The following is a 20,468-nucleotide window of genomic DNA, read 5'->3' on the forward strand; positions in this document are numbered from 1 at the left end:
TAAAGAAATATGCCCTAGGTCCCTTGAGTGAACAGGCAAAGGGGACAGAGTAGAACCAGACTCCGATGTGCCATTAAAACCATGCTTGTACCGACATAATGCTCAGCTCAGCTGGGACATCTGTTGTGTGTCACTTACACACAAGACTTTTACTCGCTTAGTTTATGGCAAATGAATTTGTTGCACTAATTCATGAGAGCCGTGAGGTTTACATATCAAGTTAGGAACTTACTTTCAAACATAAACTGAAGCAAGTCTGTGCTCCATCTTGATGTTGGCATGCTCCTGTGTGTTTATACTACATCATCAAAAATGTAATGCACTCAGACATGTTTGTGATTAAAGGGGCAGTATCACAATGAAATCCTTTGGCTTTGCTATATGCCTACTGGTGGGAGTACCATTAAACTTTTCAGTTTTAATTCAAAAGAACTGCAAGGCCACAGGTTTAATATCCTCAAGTTGATCAGAAATCCGTTTCACTGCGAAGCACTTGCCATAAATATAATTAGATTGTCTTTAAACGGAGCAATTTTGCAGAGCGATATTTAATTTTATTAGGGAATGTCTATTCAACCCTGTAGGGATTTTCCACTATGAATTTCAAATGTTGGCAATGTTTTAACAAAACCTCAAGAACACAGAACCAGGTCTGTGAAAATTAAAGCCAAGGTCCCAAACAGTTGTAGCTCAGGTTCTTACCTTTCAGTTCAGATTGTTTTTTTAGTATCAAGGCAGATGCAAGGGTTAGCCTGACATGCAGTTTACATGCAGGTTGGGTGGAACTTGGGTTTCCCTTCTTGTGACATCACTGCCCAAGCCCTGCCTCCTCTGGTACCAATGCCCTGCTTACCTCTGACATTCAATGGGTAGGAGTTGGGCACAGGCTAGAGTGTGACTAGAAAGTGTATCTAGAAAGAGGTATCTAGATAGTGTGACCAACTCCCAGCACTCTATCAATGGCTACAGTTAATCTTTCCGGGTAATTTTGCTTCACATTTTTTTTTTTATTCTAGAATAGGCAAATAAGTCACATTTATATTTGGATATGCTGAAGGGAAATGATACCAACCAAACCCATAGCAGCCTTCCATAAATGATGCTTTTAAGGAGAAAGAAACGATGCACTGACTTCTCTGAAAAAAGATTTCTTGTGTCTGTAATTCATGTGCCACAGACACGCATCTCTCTGTTCTCTGCTCTTTCCTGCTCCCCCTCCCTCAAGAATGCTAAGAACTCACTCCCCCCCCCCTTAGAATTGTGGATCTGAGCCAATCAGCAGGAAGCTGACTCATAGTCTAACTAACTGAGCATGTTCACTTGGTCTGGGTGTCTGTGCAGGAGCAAGGCATTATGGGAACTTTCTTTACACAGCTCAGCGTTTTTTCTTCCTGTTTGGCTTCTGATCTTCTGAACAGGTGAAATATGGGGAGACTTAAGGGCACTATTAAGACAACTGAAGGTCTGCCTGCAGCTTGAGATTAACTCTTTATTAGCTTTTCTTTCTCCTTTAAGGAAATTTAATATAATATAGTTTGCATCAGAGCACACTAGGGGGCTGATTTATCAAAGTCTGAATTTCAGACTTTGAAAAGTACGTTTACGAAAAAAATCGAACATGGAACATAAGAAGGCAATTCACATTTGTTCTTGGATGCCATGGCTCCATTACTGAAAGCCATATTGTTGTATTCCCTTCAGAGCTTTATTGCCATACGATTAAATGGACATTGAAAGAGAAGATAATGTAATATCAATCAGCAAACTGTACCTTAAGGGCTGTGACAGACGGGGAGATTAGCTGCGGCGCCGAAATCGCAGAAGTTTCCTCTCAAGGCAACTTCGGTGATTTCGGCAAATCGCAGCACTGTGTATGCCATCCCACCGGTGATTTACATTATAGCCGGTGGAAAGTCATTTCAGAGAGATTAGCTGCCCACGGCCAACTAAATCTCTTTGTGGGACATTAGCCTTAGCTAGGGTTGCCACCTGTCTGGTTTTGACCCAGACAGCCTGGTTTATGGAAGGGCTGACCGGGTCAAAAGCTCCTGCCCAGTTTCCCAGTAACATTGACCGGTCGCCGTGCCATAGCCCCGCACCCTGCTGGGCTAAGAAAGCCAGCAGAGGTGGAAACCCTAGCCTTAGCATGGTACAAACAATCTCGAACAGCACATCTTGTATTTTCAATTAAAATGCCTTTATTGCAAATTTTAGGGGCATACAGCAACGTTTCAGGCCATGTGTGGCCTTTTATAAACCGTAGCTTTAGCAGACATGTATATAAAGTTATTTTATGTTATAGCTGGCGGGGTAGGAGTTTTAGCTTGCTCTCCTCCTTGTCTTATCAGGAGTCTGTTCTCTTGTTTACCCGAGTTTGTGATGAATGTCCATATCAAATTTAAACAACAGATTAGCACAAGCGTCCTTCCTCTTTAGCGACTGAGAAAACATTGAATACTTATCACTGTTTTACACTATCAATTCTGAAATGCTTGCAAACATTGACCTGAAAGGGGTATCTTCCTGTTCAGGTTCAAAACTGTATTTATTTCACCTTAAATATCACTTTTAGTTGCAGAACACTACCTGTACCCCTTTGGGATAAAGTCTGTGCTCCCTTAGGGTAATTTGACTCTTGCAGTCTGTCACTCTGGCAAATGTCTGGCACAGCTGGTACAAGTGTTTTTTGGCACATCTAAGCTATTTTGGATTGGAAACCACCTATAACAGTAGTGACAGGCGAATGTCATTAAACTGAAAGGTAAGTAGCACTGGCAGTTTCAGGCTCAGTCTTTTTTTGTTTTTTTTTGTTTACTCAAATAAAAAAGCAGGTTATGGAGTAACAAAGTGGGCTATGGCACCTACAGCAGGCAGATTACCAGATGGGGGAACTATACTTATAAACCAGTTTAAAATACAAAATACACTGCTCTCCTTCAAGAAATATATGATTACTGTTCCTAAATATTTTGCATCGGCTTAGGTGTAAATAGCTATGTTTGCATAACTCCAAAAGTGTCTAGAATATGAATGTGCCCAAGCCTGCTGTTTCTATCGTTGTCTCACAGTAGAAAATCCAATTATATTGTAGCAATGTAATATGCTTAAAGCGTCCTAACTTAAACCCTACTAGCCCTTACCTGGTAATAATCAGAAAAACACTGTAGCCAGTGTTAATGCCAAATTAAGCAAATGTAAAAGGAACTATTTTGAGTGTTATTTAAATTGTTGGCTTGGGTCATTTGAATTTGCATTTCATTAAACAAATGTGAAGGGAAACAAATATACAAAATTCAGTTGGGTGAGGGCTTTTATATCTCTTGTTCACATTTCTGCTGTTAGGCAAAGCACGAGCAGTTCAGGTCACGAGGAACTCCTTGGTGCACATCCTGACTGCCGATAACTGCTTGCAGATAAGGCGAAATGTAAAAAACATTCTCTGAGTTCTTCTGGAAGCACAAACTGTGTACAGCAGCACACTGCTTAAAGACCCTACATTTCCTTTAAAGAATAAAAAGGAATTGAAATAGACAAGTGATAGATAGCCTGCAAAATATACTTTTATAAGCATCATAGATTCTAAAAAAATACATACTTAGTGGCATCACATGACTCTTTTACAATTATAGAACACAATCACACCTCATATGTGGATATTAGATTCTACCTTGAAGTTGCACAACCTGTATAAAAGGTCAGGCAACTACTTAGTGACTTTAATATCCCTATGTTTTAACACAGGGGTTATGTTATTCTATATCTATCTATATATATATATATATATATATATATATAATTATTATTATTAACATTTATTTATAAAGCGCCAACATATTCCGCAGCGCTGTACAATAAGTGGGTTACATACATTGGACATACAGAGTAACATATAAAGCAATCAATAACCGATACAAAAGCCTGCCTTACAATCTACAAGTATATACTGTATATATACCTGTATATATCCATATGTACCTAAAGTCTGTATATCATGGCAGTCAGCTGACTTTCTCAGTTGTTATACATGATGTTGTTCTTAATTTCACAAGCAATATAGGTTAACATAAATAAAGCCATTATAATCAACTCAGTGCATCAGTGTTCTATGAGCTCTGAACTGCTCTTAAGTGCAATGTGACAAAATCTAATGCAGAATAGTTGTTTTTTTTTTTACAAACAATGTAGTATTTTTTCTCTAGATTTTCAGTGTTGTTGTATTGTGGGTGGCTGCTAAGTCTGCTACAATGTAAACTCTATAATATTCATTGTGGGAATTGCCTCACTTTTGGTTTTAGCATGTGGCATAAATGCGCAGGTAGGAACGCTTGTGAGTATGAGCCCTGATAAACGTTATGGCTTCTATACACAGTGCTATAATATAGGCTGTTATTTCCATTACATAATCATGAAAAAGAACAGCTCCTTTATCTCTAAACATGGAAGGTGAGACAATCATTAACCCAAGACATGAAGCACAAAAGACTTCTCTCAGGGAAAGGGTATGTGGAACTGCATTAAAGAGATAGTGACACTTTTCAGGTCTTACTACAATTGTATTCTTCGTCAAAATGTGCCTATATGTTAATCAGACCATGTTCCTCAATTTGACCTCTTTCTATGTAAATTGGGCATAGGTTACTTCTGCTTCAAGGGTGAAGACATACAAAGCCATTAGTAGCAGCTACTTGTCATGACTACAAAAATAGGCAATGCTGATCATTTACTGATAATTGTCTCTACATGTGTTTTAGCAGAGGCAATTCCCAGTATTGTTTATGGCAGGGTATTTTCTGGCATTTGGTAGCTGTGACAAGTAGTTGCTACTAAGTAGCTGTGTGTTTTTTTCCCTAAGAGTGTGTTGATTCTGACATACTCTTATTGTCCCTTAGGGCTTGTTAATCAGGGCTTGAAAGATGGAACCCAAATGCTTGCCTGACAAGAAGAATCTGGCAGTGCTGTAGTCGGTTTATGCTGACGACCAATCAGGGTCAGAGTTTACAGCTTGCTTGTCACAGTTCTGCCACTTCCTTCTTTTATGTTCAAGCATGTGAATATACAATAAGGATTGTCCACAGCAGTACAAAACTTCTCTATCTCTGTGCTGTCTCCTTTTTTTTTTTTTAAATGGTGCTTTTAACTCATGCCCCCTTGTTTCATTTATGCATGGCCCTTGCCCCCTACCTGTTTGCCTTCCCAGCACAAACCTTACATTCTGTATCAGGACTGCTTGAAAGATTAACCTTTCAAACCCCAGTGCTGGACTAATCGTTCATGCAGGAAAGGTAAGCATGCTGGTAGTCATAAATCATTAAAGGCATTCTGTCATAATTTTTATGGTGTACTTTTTATTTCTAAACTTTACTGTTTACATAGCAAATAATTCCCTCTACCAATTATCAACAAATTTATTTTTTTAGTTGTAATATTGGTATGTAGGCAGCCATCTCACTGCATTGTGCCTGATTCTAAGCTTTTAGAAGAAGCCAATGTTACACATTATAACTGCTTTCAGGTAACCTATTGTTTCTTCTAATAGAGGAGTCCCAAGCCAGACTTGGATTTCTTATTACTGAGTGCTATTCTACTGGGAGCTGATATCTTGCTACCATCCCACTGTTCTGCCAATCGGCTGCTAGAGGGAAAGGGAAGGGGAAGTGTGATTGAAGTTTATCATAGCACAAGTCACATGGCTTTAGCACCCTGGGAAATGAAAAATATGGCTAGAGAAGCAGATTGCAGTACAGGAGATGAGTTTTTCTGATCGAGTTTGAGGGTATGAGATAAAAGAGGCTGGAAGGAAACCTTTAGCAATAATAAAACAGAAGTATTCGCCCCCTAGAGGAAGCAGTATCCTTCTCCATATGAAGAAGAAGAGTTGGTTTTTACAGTAATATATTTTACTAATCTGGCGTGTTTATGTTAGTGATTTTGTGATTAAAAGTTATTATTGCTATCAAAGAAAATATCTATAAAAAAAGTTGTCCCTATCACTTCGAGGTTACAGATTTATGGAATTTACTAATCTCAAACAATGAGTGGAGCACTGATTGTCTGAAACTGGCTACAGCACCAGGTAAAGTATCTCCTGCTTGTGAGATTTCAATTTAATTTTGCTTCCCTTTTACCTGTATATGTCAATTATTTGTTTGTGTATATTTTACCCTTAGGGCAATGGCAAACTTGAAATTAAACCAGTGATTTAATGTAATTCACCTTCTATTGATAACATAAACAGTACATTAACACCCCTTTGGGTCTGCCTTCAGCTGTTGGGGGATGATGCAAGTTGTAGTTAAATAATGGCCTAGATTCTTTGCAGAACTGTGTTTCTGACAAAACAGCTTGTTCCTTGGAAGAATAGGAAGAATAGGAAGAAGCGAGTAGTAGAAATGTTTTGAGTGCAAACCTGCTTGCATTCCTCTGTTGTACATAATATTCTGCAGGTTCATTTATTCAGAAGTAACATGTTTTAGTCACCCCATCCTTTACCAGGAAAGTAATAAAGAAAGTGCCTTTTTCATACCTGAAATTTTGTTTTTATACTAAATGCCCATTACATTTTATTTTATAGAGGGAAGAATAGGTAAGCTGGCACCGGTGGCTGGAACACTATGTAACCAGATGAGTACCATTACAGAAATATGGAAAGATGCTGCATTTAACAGCTGCTGCTTCAGGTCAGGTGAACATAACTTTTCATATGTCCAGTCTACCCATTCATTACCCTAGATGAGCTGGTATTTCTTCTAGGCAAGTAAAAGGCAAGGGCACCTTGTCCCCAGCAAGCCATTGCGTCAGCACCAGAATTATTTAAATGCAAAAGATGCTAGTGTTCTCAGCAAGACGGAGAATAGGCAGCTTTCAAAAAGCGGCCTAATGTATGAATTAAATACATTTTAAAGCAATAGGCATCATCCAGGGCTGCTGCTGATTCAGCCTTATAACTGCTACAATCCACCCAACAGCCCTGCTGGCAATGGAAGCTGTAATTTGCAGTTTAGTTAGAGCTGAAGAAGATGAGTTTTATTATAGAAGTATTTGTATTTATTCACAATAAAGAGGCCTGCACTCACAGGACTTACAGAAAGACTAGAAATGTATTCTAGTGTGCCAATGCTTTAGCCACATCCCCATGCATACAAAGTGTTGTTCCACACCACAATCTTCCACTCAACTTGATTTATATATGGTAGGAGCCATATGAATTATAGCCAAGGCAATCACTATAGGATGATGTAGTACATATACTGACATTTCTGAAAACTATTTCTGCTGGAGCAAACAACATGGTAGCTGCCATACAAGTATACAGGGAATAGTTAGGGCACCCAGTGAGTTGTTTGCGTTCATACCTGACATACTTTCGTATTTGCATTTTTCCATGTGACTACTTGAACTAACTCCTCGCACAGACAATCATATCAAGCAGTTCACAGCTGAACTTTATCACTGTTTTTGAAACTGAACACTGGGTGGTAAAATGTCTTCAGACTGGCTTTTTTCTTTTTTTTTTTCTAACATTATACTACCAGCCCCTTAACCAGAATGTTGGGAATATCAAACCATGTGCTGTAGCTGAAAGAGGTTGCTGGGTATTGAAGAATTGTTAGAACACTGGATATCCGTGCTCTTAACAACGGCCTACTTTTCGAGTGAATGTAGGCAGGTTTCTTTATATCATAGTTACAGTAACCATATACTTCAGCAAAATAATCCAGATTTTGCCTGTGGAAGATCATTCACGATAATATACCATCTGCATGAAAGTTCCCATCTCTTGTAATCTGCCGTAATTAACTAATAAACCCTTTGCACATGTTAGTAAATGTGTGATAATGCAGGCACAGGAATGTGATCTTTTGCCTCCTTCAGTAAACAGGCTAGAAGCACTGTTCTTGTTTTCCACTGGACAGAACTGAAGCAAGTGGGATAGGGCAGCGTGACAGCTCTCTTCAAATATTTAACACATGACTAAATGGTTTAACAGCAAATTCCCACTGTCCCCTCATCCAAATGTAAAGAAGAGACACGTGAGGCCTCCAACCGAGATGCCTCTTTGCTTGCATGACAAAAGTGTAGCAAAGGGAGACAACAGGGACTAAATTCACTTATCTTTCATTATAAGAAATAGGTGTAAAAAAAAAAAAAAGAGAAAGGGGCAATGAACTGAAGAAAGACTCCTTGTCTTCTTTCCCGTCAATGTAATCTGATTATTTTGGCCTGAGTGAATTATCAGATCAATCTGATATTGTCCAAATCAAGGTGGACATATCGAGGGAAAAATACGCTAGTTTAGCAACCTCGCCAATCTGCCCATACCAAGTCAGTTGGATTGTTGCTGCACCTATCTCCTTATTGGGGTTGTATATAAAGGACTATGATAGATTATTTTTTATACCTACGTTGTGAAATCCCCCAGGTAAATGGTTTTCACAACATAACTATTTTTTTTATGTCATGGCCATGCTCTTAGTAGATAAATAGACAAATAGACAATTCAAGCAGGGGTTGTAAGGGTTCTTAGCAAAATCTGCAAATAACAATATTTTGCAATTCATAATCTGTGCAGAGTTAAAAGAGTTAAAAGCACTCTTGTATTTTAAAAGGGAGGAAGCAGCAGCCTGTTCTCAGCTATGACATACAGGTGACAGCTGCTCCCATAACTTTAAACTGTTTATTCAATGAAACATAAATAGGGAATGCATTTATGATTGCAGATTCCCCAAGACCATTCTTCAAAGGGCTCCCAACTTGCTTGGAAGTCGGCACAAGAAACCAATTAGTTTTAGTTCATATGTAAATTGAAGAAAGAAAATGTGCAGCTAGGAATTCATTACTAATCATATCCAGACAGCTGAATGCACGCATCTCTGGGGCCCTTTCACCCAGGCAGTACTCAACACGCCTCATCTGCTTTATCACCTTCACTGAATATTACTGAATATTATGTTCTACACTTAAGACTTCACAGAGTTTTATATTATTCAGGCATTGTCATCGAGGAAGTATTCCGTTTCCCTTCGGTAGCTAGACTACAACTCCCAGAATACCCTGAAATACTAGGAAAAGGGGAATTAGCCTAAGATTAACTCTTAAAATGTTGAAGATTGAAGCACTTTAATCTGCTCTGCATCTGCTCTTCATTTTGTTTATTTGCCTTTGTATTCTGCACCTCTACAAAGCCCCCAGTGTATGCTGGCCTCTAAAAGTCCAATCAGAATTTGAAATATCTTCTAATGAGCCAATAAATACATGTGAATGGAAGCAAAAAGCAGCTGTGTGTACTTATGGACTGATGTCAGCCGTTTACTATGAACAGTAAGACTTTACCATGGTTACACTTTCTGTACCTCACAAATATGCCTCAGTTGCAAGACTGTGCCTTATTTTGGCTCCGGACGGGAAGATAATTAGGAGGAGTCAAATGGCAGACCTCAGAGGTGTGTAAGCATTTTACAGTCACACTTTCTGTAGTTGGAAGCAAAATTAAGAGTGATGCTTGGGTGCAGCATGGGGAATGCTATATGGCTTTGGTTTCTTTCTAACTCAGTCACCATAATTCAGTCTGAAAGAAACCTTTCACGTTTGGTATAATACTACTGCTCTGTAAATTAATGTACACATGGACATGCAAAAATCACTGCTGCTCACTAAATGCAACCCATATCTGAATTCATATTAAAATGTCCATGGATAATAATATATTTATAATATTTTGATACAGTTAAAATGTATTGCTGTGTAGTGTTTAGCTCATACTAGGGGAAACTGCCATGGTCTCTGCCTTGAGATGTGTTCAAATGTACTGAAGAACAGGATTCAGGACTGTACAACACTGCTCCACACAGTTTAAAAAAACACCCCTGCACCTCACCTTGCCCTTGTTAGCTCATTTGAGCAGGACTCCCTAATCCAATTTTTATTCCAAAAATGTAAAACCCTGGATAATTTGCTGGCCTAAATAAATACATGATGATTATGACAGAAGGACTACATTAGTAGTAACAGAACATAGCTTACGATCATTTAGGATGGAAGAGCAGCATATGAATGCCAGCATTTATGGCAGGGGACTCGGCACTCCCACAGAACTACAAACCCTAGCACCTGCGCTGGCTGGAAGCTATTCCACCAAACCCAGTCTGTTTTTTAACAATGCCCCTAAAGCAAGTACACAAAGGATTATTTGGAAACAGGGAAACATAACATATCAACCCCCCGCTGGTTACTAGTGAGGCAGTCACAGCTTTAATCTGCTGTATGAGATAAAGTGCTGACCAGGCACTTCCTCACTTTGTGCACGCTGCGTGCCCATGTCAGCTAAGCACGCCAGGCCGAATTAGATTAATAGCTTTGTCCAAATAGTGTGGTAACCATGTAAATCATGCGCCACTGTAGCTTGTTTAGGAGCTACACAGCAAAAGCTCCACAACACGCTGTTATCCACTGTTGCCAGGAAACACAACATTGCTGTGAAATGTGAGGAAACCCAGGTTGTGGTGACCCTACAGAAACTCTATCAAAGCGCACACACAACACCAAGCCATTCACATCTCTGTATCTGTGCCAACTGTTGGGATATGAGGTGAAAGGAAAGCTGGCCGTTCTGTAAGGTGGCACTCCTACAGTGCTCTGTAGGTTGCTGTTGTGATGTAAACACTGGAGGTTAGTGTAGGTGGATCCCCACTCCTTAGTATGCAGTCGAACGAGTTTTGGGTACGAGCTATTAAATTCACCAACCTTCACAAACTATTTTAACTCCATATAAATCCCTTCATCGGCAGTATCTAGTGCAGGGTTTAAATGATCTTTCCTTCTTTGTTGCTCATATTCAAAACATTCAACTCACTTATCCAACACCCTCTTTTAACTACAGCACCAAGTGACTGACCTCCTCATTCGAGAATTTAAAGGAACAGTAACACCAAAAAATGAAAGTGTATAAAAGTAACTAAAATATAATGTGCTGCTGCCCTGCACTGGTAAAAGTTGTGTGTTTACTTCAGAAAGTCTACTATAATTTATATAAATAAGCTGTTTATGTAGCCATGGAGGCAGCCATTCAAAGGAGAAAAGGCACAGGCACATAGCAGATAACAGATAAAACACTATTGTATTCTACAGAACTTATCTGTTATCTGCTATGTAACCTGTGCCTTGTCTCCTTTTTTCCAGCTTGAATGGCTGCCCCCATGGCTACACAGCAGCTTATTATATAAATTATAGTAGCGTTACTGTAGCAAACACACCAGTTTTACCAGTGCAGGGCAACAATGCATTATATTTTTATTACTTTAAAGCTCTTTCATTTTTTGGTGTTACTGTTCCTTTAAGGGGGTAAAGGTTCAGTAATCTTCATCTCAGCGGTTGGTGACATAACAAGAAGTTACCAGACCCTTTCCCCCCTATTTATTTATTTTAGTTGAGCACTAAAATTTTCCACCAAATACATCCTCCCCACCATGCCCTTTCATTTACATACCTAAAAGTGTGCTATAGTTCAGCTGTGGGTTAAATTGGAGGATCATGAAAACATATGAACATATTATGTGGGAAAATGTCTTTGTGCCTTTAAGCATTTTTTTTGACACTACACAACTTTACTCTGTACACAAAAAAAATAGGGTTTTACACCAAAAAAATCTTAGGAAGATGACATGTTTGGGAAACATATAATGAAATAAATAACACTTAGGTTACAGCTAAGTTAGGATCCCCTACATTTCTGCTTCCATGGCCAGCAACTGCAGGCTCTGCTTATCCTATTGTTACAGCCCTGTCAATGGTTGCATCAGTTACATCCAAATTTAAGTTTATTTATCAACACAGGTTATTGTCTGCAGTGTGCATGTATATACTTTATGTTTGTACAGGTATGGGACCCAATATCCAGAATGCTCGGGACCTGGGGTTTTCCGGATAAGGGATATTTCCGTAATTCAGATCTCCTACCTTAAGGACAGTGACACGGGGAGATTAGTCGCTGCACAATCAAATCTTCGTTGTTGTGGGCGACTAATCTCCCCACAGTGCCATCCCACCCTTCCTCTCAAGGCGACTTCGGGAAATCGTGGCAACCTGGCACAACTAATCTCCCCGTGTACCCCTGCCCTAAGTCTATAAAAAAAAATTATTTAAACAGTAATTAAACCCAATAGTTGTGTTTTCTCCAATAAGGATTAATTATATCTTAGTTGGGATCAAGTACAAGGTACTGTTTTATTATTACAGAGAAAAAGGAAACCATTTTAAAAAATGTCTAGGTCTATGGGAGATGGCCTTTCGGAACTTTCTGGATAATAGGTTTCCGGATAAGGGGTCCAATACCTGTACTTTATATGCCTAGATTTGGTCAGGCAGTTTGACTGATTTTGACCACACTGCATCTGAGCATATATGACCAGTTAGGTGGACGTTTAGATGTGACTTTGATGGACCGAGGGGTAACAAGCCTGATGGAATATTTCTGTCTTTCGACTGAAAGGAAGTAAAGAGGAGCTGCAGCTTCTGCTGTTCCGACTGTATGGCCAGTTGGAGTGACTGATCATAATGATGCAAAGGCCCTTAGTTTGTTCCCTCCAGGACAACTGATCAAACTATTATTTAGCCCATGTACGGCCACCTTAAATGTACACAGAAATACAATATTTGTTTGACCCACTGAAAACTGGCATGCTGTACTTCATTATTCACTTCATTATTCATGTTTTTTATTTGCCACTTACATGGCTCACCCACTGAATTATGGAGGACAATGCACTACCTAGCATTTTGTTTTTTAAGAGCTTCTAGTAGGCACCCACAAGAACACCACAGAGATTTCGAGGATACTTTCAAGATGACAACCCCTTATTGCCTCCATGTGTGTTGAAAGCGGACGGTCAGTTGTAAATTATCTTATTCATTTGAAGCTGAATTGGTTCCCAAGAAAAATGTCTAGAGTGTATGTGTGACTTAAACTGATGACTCCATTGGGGCAGGGACTGATTTGAATAAAAATTAATCTCTGTAAAGCCCTGTAGTCTAGAGTACAAGATTATAATAATATATTGAACTATAGCTTAATTAGAATTTGCTTGCCTATGTAACAATATTTGGTAATGTTCATAACTGTGACATTAAGCAGAAGAGGATTTTGCTCTATATTAACTTGTATTTTGCACTCTGTCATATACACACTCACATATACTTATAGTTCAGTAAAAGCAACAAAATGTCAAAATACAATTTTGCTTATATTACAAAAGCACATGTAATGTAGCTATTCCAACCAAATGGAAGATTTCATGCTGTTTAAACTAGTTATTTGAACAACAACTCCCAGCAACCTCCCACTAATTTTCAGCCGACCATCCGTGGTTTATACTAAATTTGTTATTAAAAACACTGCATCCCTTTTAAAGAGGGCTGTTTAGCACAGCAGTATTTGGTGGAAAATAAAAAAGGTTACGGATGACCCAAGGGCTAAAACAGGTAACATTCTTGTCATTTCATTCTTAGTTTTTCATTCCTAAGAGGCAGCTTTGAGGAGACATGCCAAAGAAAAGATTGTGTACATAGTTACTGTTAACCTACAACTCATATAGTAGAACCCCCATTTTATGTTTTTCAGGGGACTATAAAAAAATTGGTATTGAATCCAGAAATATGTAAAATCAGGGAAATCAGTGTAAAGTGTGGGAAAACCTAAAATTAGGGGATGAAAAACTAAGGTTTCACTGTATACAAATTAGGTTTGTACCAACTGATAATTTTTGGATTCAGCCAATTACCAAACCTTCCAGAAAATATTAAGCTCAATAAAGCTAGGTTTACAAGGTTGCTGAACAAGTGGATCTTTTCCCTATTTGGTCACCAATATGCTGAGATGATCTATTTTGATAGAGCCCTTGAAACTGCCTTGGGAGACTAGTCAGGAAAGCTCCACATGTGGTCCCCCAATGGTATTTTCTAACCTGTCTGATATATATCTAGTCAATTTTAGCCAAACTGTGAGGAGGGCCCCATACAGGGCTCAATAAAAGCTGCCAAGCCAGCAGCTTTTAGGACAATAACACACTGGGAAATTTGTAGCCAGCATTAAAAATTGGCTACCTTTGGTTACAAATCTCCCCCGAAAATGCCTTACCACTGACTAACATTGTGATCAGGGGAAAGTATCAGGAGATGCATCAACTATCGGCGAGCCTAGCCTGACTTCTATAGGAAGGAGTCAGGCTAGGCTCGATCAATCGATCGATAGATGATGCATCTCCTGACTTTCCCCGGCATTGCCGTATTGCCTTTGTTCAAATGACAGGAAGCCATGTTTTTTACAGGTATTTTCTACTAAAGCATTCAAAATAACAAATGGTTTTCAGGATAGGGCAATTATTGGGGGAGAGTAGAATAGATTTTTTAGTTAAAAATTTTTAGTGTTACTTTTCCTTTAACAGAGGGAAATTGCCTCACTTCTCAATTTTCCAAGATTGAGCTAGATGCCACAGTAATATGGTTTTCTCTGATCCCAATGTTAGTCAATGACAGGGCATTTTCAGGAAGAACTGTCATTGCCCTTACTGGCGTTTTACAGCGCTATTGCTGGGGTCACTGACACCAGGGATCAGGAATAGAGTTTACCCTAAATCTAGATTATTTTTCTATTTAGCTCATAATTCAGTTTACCTATCAAATCACTGCTAGGAAGCTAGTGAAAGGGAAAATAAAACACACACACACAGATAAGTCCAAACTAGGACCAAATAAGTTCAAACTAGGAAGCTGCAGAACAAAAAAAATTATCAAAAACCCACTTGCAAATTGTCTAGGAATATAGTCTCTACATCATGTTAAAAGTCATAATGTCATGTTAATTTTTCCCTTTAAGTTTGCTCATATTCAACAAAATTGTACCACTTATGAAGCCCTTTTCAGTACATCCCAATGCAAAAATACCACACAGCTTATAAAATGCTTGCATATCCATGTGTGTAATATACTTACTGATATCTCATTTTGATTCGGTCGCTATCTGGGCTGCAGTAGAGCCTTTCCACATGTTCTTGAGAATCATCGTTCACACTCTGCCATATGCTGGTAGCTCTCCTCCTAACCTGCCAATGATATGGCAATACCGTGTGATGTTTCTGACAGTCGTTTCCATACAAGCACAAACCCTGTAGGAAATCCACACATATGTCCACCCCATCTTTTTGGTGGACATGATATTGCAACTGATTCAAAAGTTCGAACACAAGAAGTAGAGATGCCTCTTCTGTTTTGTCCTGAAATATTCCAGCGTTGGAATTGTTTTGGTTTAAACTGTATTGGTCCAGAGAGCCATTATCCTGGAATAACCCTGATGAGTAGCTTTCTGTTATCTTGTCTAAGCAGCCAGGATTGGTGAAATCTGTTGAGATTGTCTGCAGGAGAGGATCTTGGAAAGAGCCATTGGCAGTATTATTATTAACAGTCATATTTGAATTGTCTGATGGAAATGTTGGTTCCGTTGTGTCTAATACAGTGGGCTGATGTACCACAAGGTCTTCCTGCTCTGCATGAACGGTAGGTGGTTGGTCTGTTAAGGGGCTAAGACTTGGACTCCCAGATATCAGTGAATTAGTTGGAGGACACTGCTGCTCCATCCCCAGTGCCTTTTTGTCGATGGGCTCACATAAACTGCTCGTATTCCCTGCTCGATTCCTAGACACAAATATTTCATCGAGAGTCCCAGATCCCAAAAAACTAGTAATTATTGGCCTTAGAGCATTTATTGTTTCTGAGTCTAATAATTTCGGAGCCTGTTTCTTTTTAAAACATGGCTTCAGTGGTGGAATTTTGTTGGAGTGCATAGAAAAGTCCCTTTGACTCATGTCTTTGCCACTTATGTCAGAACAAGGGACCTTCACAGAACATTCCCCATGAGGCGCTGTATCCATAATTTGTATAGAGTTCTCCATGGGTTCAAAATGCCTCAGACAAGCCTAAGGAAACAAAAAATAAAAGACAAAAGTGTAAAGTGTTCTATATTTATTTGGTCAAACCCTATTGCTCACTCCATCCCCTCACTAATATCTTACATACCCTTGGAAATGTATGGCATGGAACCCCCAAACATATTTCCACACATAACGTACCACAGAGCAGCTATGGAAATGCATACTTTAGCTCAGTGATCTTCAACTTGTGCTTCTTGTTTAGGTTTGAACTACAGCTCCCAAAATCCCCTTGGCAGTTCAATGGTAGTAGTTAAATAACAGTTGGAGGGCCACATGTAGCTCAAAGTCATGGTTAAGTTGCTTACCATTACATGGGACAACTTTTAGGTTTTGCACACAATTGTACATGGTTCCTGAACTGATCTCACCTTTTGCTGACATTAAATACTGAAAAGGCACATAGTTTATCCCTAAGAGGCCTAGCAAAATACACAAGCACAGCTTAATTACAGACAGCTTTTGGTCACATGTGTACACACCCTGTCTCACTCACTATCTCCCTCTCTGGAGCACACCCAGTCTGGTACATTCACATGCCCATTTCCCAACTCCGAGACTCAATGTGCCCGATGTGGCTCACACACCCAGTGGCCTCACCACTTCACTCACTGCTTCATGTTTCTCAGCAGTGACTGGGGTTAGTCACTGAAAAGGAAAACCATATCATACATTCCCTTGGTGAATACTTTTAGTAGTAAAAAATTCAAAAATAAAGAAAAACACCTATCTGGAAGGGTTGACACTTGCAGTTATTTTACCAAAATCTATTACAAGTCATTCAAGGTTAATGTGCCTGTGTGCCAAAGGGATTATTCTAAAAATGGCTTTCTCTAACCAGGACTCACACTGCTTCTCAGCAGCACAAGTAGACGTGTTTGGGCACATTCAATATGCTTTAAGCATATAAGGTAATTGACTCGTACCAAGGCCTCCAGGAGATTATGCTCAGTTCAAACCAGGTTCTCCAACACATGATACAGGGCCCCAAGGTTCCAGTCTATTGTTATACATTCACCAGAGTGCCATGATTCAAATCAAAAGTACAGTGGACACGTTTTAGAATTCCCTGTGGTTACATGGAAATCTCAATCCTTTAATGTAACAAGCCATACACATCTGCTTATTTGGCCAGGTCACCAAATATCAGTATCGCAGTCCCATTTGCACACCTAACTGTGGGTCAAATTAGGCAAAATAGATTAAAGCTCTAAATATAGTTTATATAAATGAGCTGTAATATAGCTATGGTGGGGAGCAATTCAATGTTTAATAGAGCCCAGCCTTCAAGCACAGATCATATTGTTAATCATGACAATATACTATGAATTAGCTGTTACATTATATGTATATATATATATATATATATATATATATATATATATATATATATATATATGTGTGTATGTAAATTATATGGTGAAAGTATGGGAAAACTGGTATTTGTTCTGTTTTGGCATAAGATGACTAAACATTACATGATTGCTCTGTCACATTTCCTGGTTTAAAAATGTCTTATAAGCTATATAATCAATTAAAAATGTTACCAAACTCAAGACCATAAGGCTACAATCGTCAACATATTACATTCCCAGGACACTGTCCGATATCACATAGCATAAAAAGAGCAGATCGGTACAGTGGTCCACCAGCCATCTCCACATTCACCTTTTTTTAACATATATCTGGTACTTATATATCTTTTACACATGCAGAGATGTCAACCAACTCCCTGTTATTAGCGTAATGATCAAATGCTCCATTCCCGCATTTCGTATCACTCTTTATGGTAACATGAATCAAGGACTCAAATATGCCCTGAGTGGATCTCTATCACCTTAATGACATGGGGGGTTAATTGATATTTCTGCATCTGAATAAATGTGTATATATCCTCTGCACTTATAGAGGACAAAGAACGGATACAGTTGGTTAGTAAGAGACAGGTGTTGTGACTCTCTGCACTGTAACATTAAAGCTGCAGCTCAACTGTAATGGACTTGGGGCTATTCACCTTTCAGTGTGCTGCTGTACAGTGCTGTGTACACAAGTAGCACTAAATACAAACATACATCCATGCATACACACAACTCCCAGACTTTCCCCTAAATCCTCCAAGCCAAAGCTATACTGAAATCTGTAGTTCTCCACAGCTGGTGCGCTGGATGTTTGACATTCTGTCAGCCTATTGTGTCTTCAAGTATCTGTGTACGTGCGATTTACCAAGTGGGATTAGGGCAGACAAGGAATGTGTTGAGCTGGGAGGGAACAGGCAAGCATTGGCTGAGCTGGGATCATAAGACTACATTTGCTCTAACTGATAGAAGTACCAGTTGGAAATTAACCTCTAATGACATTATACTGTGGTGTTAGCATAAAGGAGGCAAATGGAACAGTATCACACTGTGTAAGGAATTAATTTCATTACACCCAAGTGAGCTATAGCTTGCACTTTAGCTACATTCCCCCTTATCTCTTTCTTTATCTGTATGTAAAGCACAGCTGCTAATCTCTGAACTGCAGATTCCCAGCAGGACTGAATGTGATTTATGTGCCAGGCTGCCTTATGGAACTGCATAGCTCTGCTCTGATTCCTCTGCCAGCTGTCCAGCCATCACCCGGTACATGTGCCAGAGAGACCTGTGTATCCATGCCTTTGTACTATCACGTTTAGCTTCATTTATACACAAAGGATCACCATGTGCATTGGCTTTCTGGGACCCAGCCCTGCACAGTAGCCAACAGTATATATGGAACAAACAGGCACTTAATAGCCAGGCTATTATTTCTATGCAAAGTTATGAAGCTACAACACAACCAACTGACTGTACAATAAACTGCCATGCAAGTGTCTGTGTTCTCAAGCAGGAGCTGGGCAGAGTTATAGCTAATAATACGCTCTGACCAACTGCAACACTATGTAAGAAAAGCTCTTCCCTAATTACATTTTCATATTCATAGGTAAATTTTGCCATTATTAAAGGGGAACTTAATCTAAAAACTTTTTTGCATGATTTAAGTTATCTCTAACTGAAAGGGCAATTAAAAGCAGAAGTATCCCTCTTTATTCTTGAAACAACATATCAGAAGGTAGTCCTCCTCCAGGTCTGTAAAAATCAGCTGGCCACTAGTGCAGAGAATAGAAACAGCCAGCTTGCTGTAGCACTTCTACAGCTTTAACTATGGAATTGGTTTAATCAACATATATTGTGCAGTTGCTTAGAATGACATTTGCATTCATTGATCATAAAAATTAGGTTTTGGTGGAGATTTCCTTTAGCATTAGCTGTTATTAAACTTCAACTCCCGACACTCCCTGACACACGTAGATTACCCGGGAGTAAAGCTATGCATTTCTTTGCTGATCCTTGGGGTGAAAGACACAATGGGCCCTAGCTAGTACCGATCTGCTAACAGAATAACAATCCCGAACTCCTCATTCTCTCATCTCAACTATTCCGCATACTGACTGGACCCAAGCGAATCCCTTTGTTCTCAGTGTAGATCACTAGCGGCCCCCATAACCAATGAGAGAGGGAGAGAGAGTTCGGTGCCGGGGCACAGGGAAGGGATAATGCCCAGGGCGGCGGTGCGCAACCTGTACATCGTTAGCCCTTTACCCCGGTGTTTAATCCTTCAGGGGCCCCGGTGGGTAAGGTCACTTTGTGAAACACATCCCGTTTCCGTGCAGCAGGTTCCTTTAGCCGCTGGTGGGTCCGACCCAATGGGTCGCTCTAACTCCATATCCTGATATATATGAAAGTCCTACGCGGATCTGTGCCATGAGACGGGGGGAGGCTTCAGGTGGAGTCCGGGGAAAATGGTAAGTAATATACGGGCTCCTGTCCATATACAGGTTGCTCAGCGCTGCCCCATAAAAGGCAAAGGGACACTTACCTGCAAGGAGGTTGTGCCAGTTCCGGGGTTAGGCTGGAGTAAGGTTCCTTGTCCCCTGGCTGAGCCTCTGTTCCAGAGGGAGGAGGGAGGGATCCTAGCCCGCTCTCGCCTGCTGCTCCCTACGTGACAAGCTTCCCATTACAGCAGCTCAAGTCCAGTCCTGATCCCTCACGTGGAACATTATTAAATATCTCCTCCCGCAAGCCACGCCCACAGGAGACTGCACGACTCAGAGAGGAGCATGAGGGGAACGGGAGACAGTCTGCATGGAGCTGCGGCCTCTACTGTACTTCCTCATGGAGCCGGAGCTTTATACTGCCATCTGCTGGCCACTGTCCCACATGCAACTTACGTTCATTCACCGGCTCTCTGCTTGCCTTGCTATCCGTCCTTTCTAGACTGTAAGCTCTTCTGACCAGGGCCCTCACCATACTGCCTTATAACACTAAATAAATGCAACAATGTGTATCTGCTGCAGTGTAATGTTATAGTTTTGTAGGTGTAAAGTGTATCACCCTGGTACTACACAGAATATATTCGGGATGTAATTATGTATAATGCCTGACGAGAAGATGTCATTCATCGTTTTTTAAAGTT

At 39.8% G+C, this 20,468-nt stretch overlaps 1 protein-coding gene across 1 annotated transcript in view; it reads right to left on the reverse strand.

Moving 5' to 3' along the window:
- The window catches only part of tiparp (TCDD inducible poly(ADP-ribose) polymerase), a 35,927-nt gene extending 15,945 nt beyond the window's left edge, over nt 1-19,982 (reverse strand). The window contains exons 1-2 of the mRNA NM_001112942.1: nt 19,872-19,982; nt 14,983-15,962 (exon numbers count right to left, since the gene is read on the reverse strand). Of these exons, the coding sequence (NP_001106413.1) occupies nt 14,983-15,938 (956 nt within the window). The 5' untranslated portion in view covers nt 15,939-15,962; nt 19,872-19,982. The remainder of the gene's footprint in view (nt 1-14,982; nt 15,963-19,871) is intronic.
- Between the last annotated feature and the right edge of the window lie 486 nt (nt 19,983-20,468).

The sequence above is a fragment of the Xenopus tropicalis genome, chromosome 5 (assembly GCF_000004195.4).
Source record: "Xenopus tropicalis strain Nigerian chromosome 5, UCB_Xtro_10.0, whole genome shotgun sequence".
NCBI lineage: Eukaryota > Metazoa > Chordata > Amphibia > Anura > Pipidae > Xenopus > Xenopus tropicalis.